The 8,858-nt window shown below is 45.8% G+C and overlaps 1 protein-coding gene across 4 annotated transcripts in view; it reads left to right on the top strand.

Moving 5' to 3' along the window:
* Positions 1-237: 237 nt before the first annotated feature.
* LOC147436397 (uncharacterized) overlaps positions 238-8,858 on the top strand; it is an 85,694-nt gene continuing 77,073 nt past the window's right edge. Inside the window, exon 1 of one of the 4 annotated variants that reach the window (XM_086489315.1) lies at positions 238-771. In XM_086489315.1, coding sequence (XP_086345441.1) covers positions 444-771 — 328 coding nt within the window. In that variant the 5' untranslated portion in view covers positions 238-443. The remainder of the gene's footprint in view (positions 772-8,858) is intronic. The other 3 variants (XM_086489314.1, XM_086489313.1, XM_086489311.1) reach the window with 3 other exon arrangements.

The raw sequence follows: 8,858 nt of genomic DNA, 5'->3' as shown, positions 1-8,858 counted from the left end.
TAGTTTGAGCCCACCACAGGCCCGCTACGGCCTGCACTTAACCATCGTAATTTTCTTCGGTGCCACCGTACTAGCGTTAACGGTCACCCGGTCACCCCCGATGAGAGCCGTTTGCTCGGAGGGAGGAAGCCTCATTGGCTGCGACACGAAGACATCACGACAAAAGGAGTTGACTTTCGTTTTCAGCTCTGTGACACCGATTACAGCTGCTGCATGTGCGCTTACTACCGGTAGGTGGTGAAGGTCAAGCCTCAACCGGCCACCCATCGGGATCTATCTCTCTCTCTTTCAATTGTCTAGCTTGAAATTTGAGCAGGAGCGCGACTTATCATTTTTTAAGGCGAATCAGAGGGGGGAATTTCCAGGGTCTCTCTCTCTCGTCAAACAAGTTTACGTCGACGCACAGAGTAAAGAGTGACGAGCCTTCCTCAGATGTGGGTGACATGGCATGGAGGGGCTTCAACGTGATGGTGGACAAGCAGCGCGTGCTATTGCTGGACTGCAGGCCACCCTCCCTCTTTGCAGCCTCTCACATCCGTGGTTCCATCTGTGTGGCGCTGCAGGGACGCACCCTCATCAGCTTGGCTGGGCCGGGCCCGCCCACCTGGTCCTCCAACTGTTGGTGGGACCGCCATGTTCTCCTTATCACTGGGCCCCCCTCCCACAAGCGCAAGACCCCTGATCATGACGCTCTCACCTTCCATCCTGTCTTCACGTTCTTGCAAGAAGAAGGGCTAGTGCGATCACTTCATTTGCTTGAACCTGACCAAGGTAGGCAAGTACACACACACACACACACACACACACACACACACACACACACACACATATATATATATATATATATATATATATATATATATATATATATATATATATATATATATATATATATATATATATATATATATAGAGAGAGAGAGAGAGAGAGAGAGAGAGAGAGAGAGAGAGAGAGAGAGAGAGAGAGGAGCTACATATAGAGAGAGGTAAGAGAGAAGAAGAGAACTCTTAACTTGTTGTTTGCATGTGATCAAGGTAGGTAGGTGGATATGTAGAGAGAGAAAATGAAACCTGTCTTGTCCATTGACCAAGAGATGAAGAGATAACAGCCCACAACACACTCAAGTAGAGACGGAGGGAATGAGAGGATGATATAAAGAGAGATGGCAAGGCGGAGTTCCCTGTTACATGGATAGGCCCCTGGCTGTATGTGTTCACTGTATTAGAGTAAAAAAACTTGTACAAAGAGCTCTCTAGCTGAGAGGAATTTCCCAACATTGGTGTTGCATAGAGAGAATCGTCCACACACATCTTAATGGGGGTGTGTGTGAGAGAGAGAGAGAGAGAGAGAGAGAGAGAGAGAGAGAGAGAGACGTGTGTGTCTGGAAGAGGAAATGCCAAGAACTCAACCAATAACAAGTAAGTGGCATGAAGCCCCTTAAATATGCAATTAAGGTAACTTCTAACTGAGCCACTTGTAAAGTCTTCTAAAAACGATCGAGCCACTTGTCAGATAACTTCTAGAAGCAAGTGAGCTATGTTCAGTCGGTAGTTGCCAAGTGGAAACTTGCCATGCAATAGCTGGCCATCTGTAAACTTGCCTTCCAACCACTTCATTAGCCATGTGTAAGGTGCTGCGACATCATTAGACTGCAATGCCAACAAAAAGCTTGGCTGCCTTGTCGACAATTTAGTGAAATATCCCCCCTTAAGAGTAGAGTAATCGTCCTCGATTACTTTAGTGAAATTGAGCAATGGATGAGTAGACACAAACATCATGCAAGCATGCACATTAGCATGTCAACCAAACAATACACATTATGTAGACACATCATAAAGCATTCATCGATAGATACTTCTGCATTGTTTCACGTTGAACTTTACATGTTGGTAGAGCATTTGTGTCAGGTGTAGCGGAGACAATAAAGGAAAGAGTGAGGCAAAGAGAGAGAGAAGAGAGACGACACGGCATGTCGGGTCCCAATCACCCTCAACGGCACCTTGCTCTATTTTGCCAGAGAAAGTACTTGCTTCATTTCTTGCACAAAAAATGCCGATACAATGATGCTAAATGATGAGATGTTGAGATGCTAATGGGTACTTGATGTAGATGCTTGGTACTGTTGAGATACTGAAGGGTTTTGCGGTAGATGCTGAAGGGTACTGCGGTGGATACTTGGTACTTGAGAGGCTAAGTGATGAGTATTGCGGGTACTGGGTGCTTGGTACTGCTGTTAGGTGCAGCGGAATGATTGTTTGCGCTTTGCTCAAGATGAGTGCTTCGAACTGTGCTCAAGGTTCCTTTTGTTCTTATGGAAGGTAGAGCCTTCCGTTCTTAATGAGAGAATGATATGATCACAACAAAGTGAATGGACATTGTGCGTGCAAGTGTATGAGACTGAGAGATAGAGAGAGAAGAGAGATACGACACCAGAGACGTAAAAACCCTCCTCCGAAGGCCCCACTCTCGTCGGCGAGAGTGGTCTACTTATGATTGCACAAAGTGGTACAATGACGATGCAATGGACTGATGCAACTTGGGACTATGTCGGTGACGACGACGGGGATGATGACAACGACTCAAGGGCTGAAATCTGCGGCCTTCTATTTGTTGTCCATAAAAACACTATGGCCGAAAATCTGCAAGTCTCTAGGGCTGAATCTGCTACTGTTTTGAATGCTGAAAACGCTGCTGCAATTTCTCCACCGAAGGCTGAAAATGAAAACGTTGGCAGCTTTGGGTAGAGTTAGTAAAAACACTAGGCTTGTGGGAAATGCTGGCGATGGTAGTAAGGCTGAAAACGCCAGAGCTAGGGAGACTGTGGGTGATACCAAAAACGCTAGGCTTAGGGCTGGAAAACGCCAAGGCTTGATGGTGCTGAGGGGTTCTTGCTGAGAAGGTGCCTCTTGAGTGGGGAGCTCCTGCTGCCTCTTCTACCATTGAGTGCTAACTTGGGTTTGCTTATATACAAACTTAGCAAAATTGCCCTACCTACTTTTGTTGGAAAGTCACTTAAAAATAATAAGTGAAAAATGTCAAAAATAGGGAAAGTAGGCTAAATGCACTGGAAAAATCCCCTAACTGATTCTAATGGATTATGATGGGAATACTGATGATCATGTTGTGTGCAACCAGGGGATATGCATCTATGCTAAGTGACTGGGCATGCACGGTCTACGAATAGACTCACAAAAAGTGCAAGATCGCTTCTAATCTAGACTGATTGGACTGACTGAACCCTGATCATGCTGTAGCCTGTCCACGGACACATAGGGCTGGATGTGTCACGTGACATCCCCTCCTTTTCAAAGTGAGGTATTGGTACCGAACTGTATAGCTTCGACGGAGATCGCCAATAGCATCCGAAATCCTGGAAGGGACTCTTCGCCGGCCAATTCTGATGTGTGGGTCGTGCGGTACTTGAACTTCATAAAGGTCTGCAACGCTTGCTTCTTTGGGCCGCGCCGAAAGCGACAGTCTTGTGTGGCTCCTTCTATGCTTCAACTTCGTCTAGAGTCGTGCTTATTCCTTCTTCAAGAATCTCCATGGCTGAAAATTCTTGAAACCATTTCCAACACAAAACCATGAACATACCCATTCCATGTAAAGTGAAGGGAAAAAATTGTCTTCTCTAAAGACTGTGTATGCAATGTAGATGAACACAGAGACGGAGTGACAAACCGTTCATCAAACACATGCAAACAATGAGATCGAATCTTTCTCTTTTGATCTAGAGCAATCAACTGTGGCAAAACCCAATGGAAATGCCCGTGCTTGGTGCTTATACTTTCATGTGCTCGTTCGGAAACTGTGTCATGCCAAGGAGAGACATGGAATGTGGCTTCCTTACATACATACTTTTCAGCTTTTCATGAAAAATCCGCATAGATTCGTGCTCATCCATGAGAGAAACGTGCATACAATATGTCATGCCTAGGAAAAGGGATCACATAAAGATGATGACTAAAATATAGGAAACGATCACGAATGAAACATTCGACCAATGCGTGCGTATCAATCATGCGAACACATAATACTTCCTGTGAGGGTTCTTTGGACCTAGGCTCGAGAGCCAAGATCGATCCTTCGTGATTGATCGAATCTGCAACGAGGTTAGCTTCGCTAGAAAAAGCATCAACTAACATATCATCCTTGTGAACAATCACATCTTCTTCATGCAACTCATCATGCTTGTGAGAAATCACATCTTGATCATGCAACATCCAAATCATCATGCTGATCACAATCATGCAAATCCTGTGTGTCATGCTTTGGAGAGAAAGAGACTGAGAGAGTTTCCTTCTCCTGAATTTGTTCAATCTTGTCCTGCATATTAGCAATGAGAGATGGAGAATGAACAATGTCCTCTCCATGAATGACAATGGGAGAATCACTTTTGGCATTGAGAGTGAAAGTGTTAGCCTCCCAATCAATGAGAGGGTTAGCATCACGAAACCATTGAATGCCCAAAATCATATCACATCCTGAGAGAGGAGAGACAACAAATCTTCTAGTGAAGGCAGCTTGTTGAATTACAAACAACACATCAAGGCACTCCTCCGTGATGAGAGCGTCCATACCGGAAAGAAAGCCAGAGACCTCGATAGGAGATCTCTGAGTAACTTCGAGGCGGGCTCTCTCAACAAGACAGGGACTGATCACTTCATACATACTACCTGGGTCAAAACAATATGACAAAACGCTGCCCCGACGTACGACCATAACATTTAATGAGAGAATCATCAATGGGAGGGTCATGAGAAACTTGGGGCACACTCGTGTTATCATTAATTGCATTGACAGAGAAAGTGGGTTTTGTGGATTCTTTAGATTCATTCGATTCAAGCTTAGGACATGTTCTTTTTATGTGACCCTTAATGTGACAATGAAAACAACGACCTTTCTTAGAATAAGTGCTTTGTTCTTCCGATGTGATGTATCCTCCTACAATTCCTTGTGCTACCTTTTCATCTGGAGTAAGCTTAGGTTTAGCAATTGTGTTAGCCTTACCCTTAGATTCATTGGGAGAATTCTTTTCTGAGAGACTGTTGAAAGATTGGTTAGAAGAGTTACCATTCTTACCATTCTTACCGTTCTGAGGGTTTTGAGAAGTCTGCGAGGTACTTGTGGAAGTCTTGTTCTCCTTAGGCTTTCCCTTGTTGTGCTTCATCTCCTGCGCGAGAGCAATCGCTACCGCCTTGTTGAGATCGATTGGATCGAAGACTTCTACATCAAACTTGATATAGTCGTCTAACCCAAAAAGGAATGCCTCTTTGCGTTCATCATCCGACTTGCATAATTGGGTACCTAGCTGCAAAACACGATTAGAAAAAGACATAACCGGCATACCATTTTGCTTGAGAGCACGCCAATCGTCCTTCAATCGTGCGAGGTACTGAGGTGGCATAAACCGCGCCTTGAGCTTGTCTTGGGAATCAACCCAATTGAAGGAAAGGGGCTTAAATTCGTCGGCTTCCTCTAGGTGCGCGGCTAACTGTGCCTCTTGCTATGCGTGGTACCAATTGATGGCATCACCGGCAAGGTACATAGTTGCCGTCAAAACTTTGCTATTTCCTGTCTTCTTAGTTGCGCAAAATAAGCATTAAATTGATGCAACCAAGAATGAATAACCGTAGCATCCATCTTACCGTCATACTTATTGAAAGTCAACTTCTCTGTGACCGGGTTGTTGGAATCCGTATCGTGGCTTGCGCCACTTGATGAACTTCCATGATCCTTGGGTGGTTCGGATTTTGAGGCAAGTACCTGTCGAGTCAATTCTTGAGTTTGTAGTTCTCTTTGAGCCTCTCGCTCGATCTCCAAGGCCGCGCTTCGTGTTGCCGCTTCCTCCTTTCTTAGTTCTTTTCTTTCTTTCCGTGCGTCGCGTTCTCGTTCTAAAGCAATGCGATTGTCTTCTTCTTGTGCGGCAAGTCTTGCGTTTCTTTCCTCACGCTCACGGTCCTTAGCTGCTTGTTTTGTGGCAAGTCTTGCGTTTCTTTCGTCGCGCTCACGGTCCTTAGCTTCTTGTTGTGTGGCAATTCTTGCGTTTCTTTCGTCGCGCTCGCGGTCCTTAGCTTCTTGTTGTTCTGCTTTGCTTGTGAGTTGTGCCAACGCCACTCGATTCGTTTCTTGTTGTTGTGCATGTCCAACATCGACTTGACCATCACCTCCATAGACGTGAGTCCAACTCGTGGCGTAGATGGCAAAGGGGGAGGGTTGGAAAAATCTCCTGGTGGGGAGAATCCTTCGTCGCCTCTCTCATGCTCATCACGTGTATGCGAAGTATCCATTCCGCTTCGGGTGACGACCATGCACTATGATCTTTGGTTCTTAAGTTCACGAGGAACTTGGGTTCTTGAGGGTCTTGGGTTCTTGGGTACTTGAGGATCTTGAGGTGTTCTTTTGCTTGCAAATCGCGTTTGAGAAGGATCTTCTCTTCACCCGAGTTCTACTCTTTTCCGGGGGCGCACCCCTTTGCGGCCTTGCGCTCACACCAAGGTTGCTTTTTCCTACCTCACGTCTATTGGCCGGCCGCTAAGTGCACGGTCCGCTCTCAATGAGTGAAAAGAGACACAAGGGGAGGCTGGACAAGCCCTTCTTTCTTGGGATTCCTGTCACTCTTCAAAAAACACGATTAGGAATCGACACGCCCAAGCGAACTTGGGTTCGTGCGACCGCAACAAGCAAAAAAAATTCTTGTGATTCTTGTGGTTCTTTCCTTGAGTGATACAGAACACTGCCAAAGCTCTGATACCAATGTTAGGTGCAACGGAATGATTGTTTGCGCTTTGTTCAAGATGAGTGCTTCGAACTGTGCTCAAGGTTCCTTTTGTTCTTATGGAAGGTAGAGCATTCCGTTCTTAATGAGAGAATGCTATGATCACAAACAAAGTGAATGGACATTGTGCGTGCAAGTGTATGAGACTGAGAGATAGAGAGAGAAGAGAGATACGACACCAGAGACGTTGTAAAAACCCTCCTCCAAAGGCCCCACTCTCGTCAGCGAGAGTGGTCTACTTATGATTGCACAAAGTGGTACAATGACGATGCAATGGATTGATGCAACTTGGGACAATGTCGACGACAACGACGGGGATGACGACAATGACTGAAGGGCTGAAATCTGTGGTCTTCTATCTGCTGTCCATAAAAACGCTATGGCTGAAAATTTGGGACTGTTTCGGGTGGCTGAAAACTCTGTTTTGGCTGCGTTTTTGAAGGCTGAAAATGGCGATACTCTGCAAGTCTCTAGGGCTGAATCTTCTGTTTTGAATGCTGAAAACGCTGCTGCAATTTCTCCACCGAAGGTTGAAAATGAAAACGCTGGCAGCTTTGGGTAGCGTTAGTAAAAACGCTAGGCTTCTAGGAAATGCTGGCGATGGTAGCAAGACTGAAAACGCTAGGGCTAGGGAGACTGTGGGCGATACCAAAAACGCTAGGCTTAGGGCTGGAAAACGCCAAGGCTTGATGGTGCTGAGGGGTTCTTGTTGAGAAGGTGCCTGTTGAGCGGGGAGCTCGTGCTGCCTCTTCTGCCATTGAGTGCTAACTTGGGTTTGCTTATATACAAACTTGGCAAAATTGCCCTACCTACTTTTGTTGGAAAGTCACTTAAAAATAGTAAGTGAAAAATGTCAAAAATAGGGAAAATAGGCTAAATGCACTGGAAAAATCCCCTAACTGATTCTAATGGATTATGATGGGAATATTGATGATCATGCTGTGTGCAACCAGAGGATATGCATCTATGCTAAGTGATTGGGCATGCACGGTCTACGAATAGACTCACAGAAAGTGCCAGATCACTTCTAATCTAGACTGACTGGACTGACTGAACCCTGATCATGCTGTAGCTTGTCCACAGACACTTAGGGTTGGATGTGTCACGTGACACTGTGGGGTACTTCGGTATTGCTGGTGCTTGGGTACCGCGGGTACTGCTTGAGATGCTTAGTACTACGACGATGACGGCGACGACAAGGTGTACTTCGACGACGATACTTGGTAGAGATGCTTGTCTTGCGAGGCTATGGCTGAATTCTGAAACGCTAATGATGTCGATGGCTCGGGTCTGCAACCATGACGAGGCTATGGGCTGAAATCAGAAAACGCCAAGGGCCGAATGCTGAAAATGCTGATCTGCTGCGGCGCTAATGGGTTGATGCTGAAGATGAAAAATGCTGCAGATGCAGGGCTGAAAACGTAGTGAGAAAACGTAGGGGCTGAGGTGCTTTTGGTCCTTGGACCGTGGGTACTGCATATTGCTGGTTCTTCTGCGTCTTTTGCCTCCTCTAGCGCCCCAAGGGACTGCCTATATAATGCCAGCATGCTGGGTCGAGCAGCCTTATTTGCAACCCACGATTTCATGACAAAAAATAAGGCTAAAGTGTCACTTATTAATAAAATGATCCAAGAGGTGGTTCACATGTCTAAACACCGACTGATTTTTCTGTGCAACAGAGGGTATGCACCTATGACCTGCCTGGACATGCACGTCCTGCTAGAGGCTCACAAGGGTGCGAGGCTAGGTCCTAAGCTAAGACTGACGCTAGACTGTATTAGAAGCTTGTCGACCTGGCATGCGCTTGTAAGGTGCAGCGGAAGTGAATGTTGAACTTTGCTCAAGATGAGTGCTCCGAATTGTGCTCAAGGTTCCTTTTACTTAGGGAAGGGAGAGCCTTCCGTTCTTTAATGAGAGTGCAAGTGATCACAAACAAAGTGAATAGACACTGTGAATGAAGGTGGTGAGACTGAGAGATAGAGAGAGAAGAGAATACGACACTAGGGATGTTGTAAAACCCTCCTCCAAGGGCCCCACTCTCTATGGCGAGAGTGGTCTACTATTGATTGCACAAATCTC

This window comes from Adiantum capillus-veneris, chromosome 18 (genome assembly GCF_014529385.1).
Source record: "Adiantum capillus-veneris isolate H3 chromosome 18, ASM1452938v2, whole genome shotgun sequence".
Lineage (NCBI taxonomy): Eukaryota > Viridiplantae > Streptophyta > Polypodiopsida > Polypodiales > Pteridaceae > Adiantum > Adiantum capillus-veneris.
This window is presented reverse-complemented; position numbering and strand designations above follow the sequence as displayed.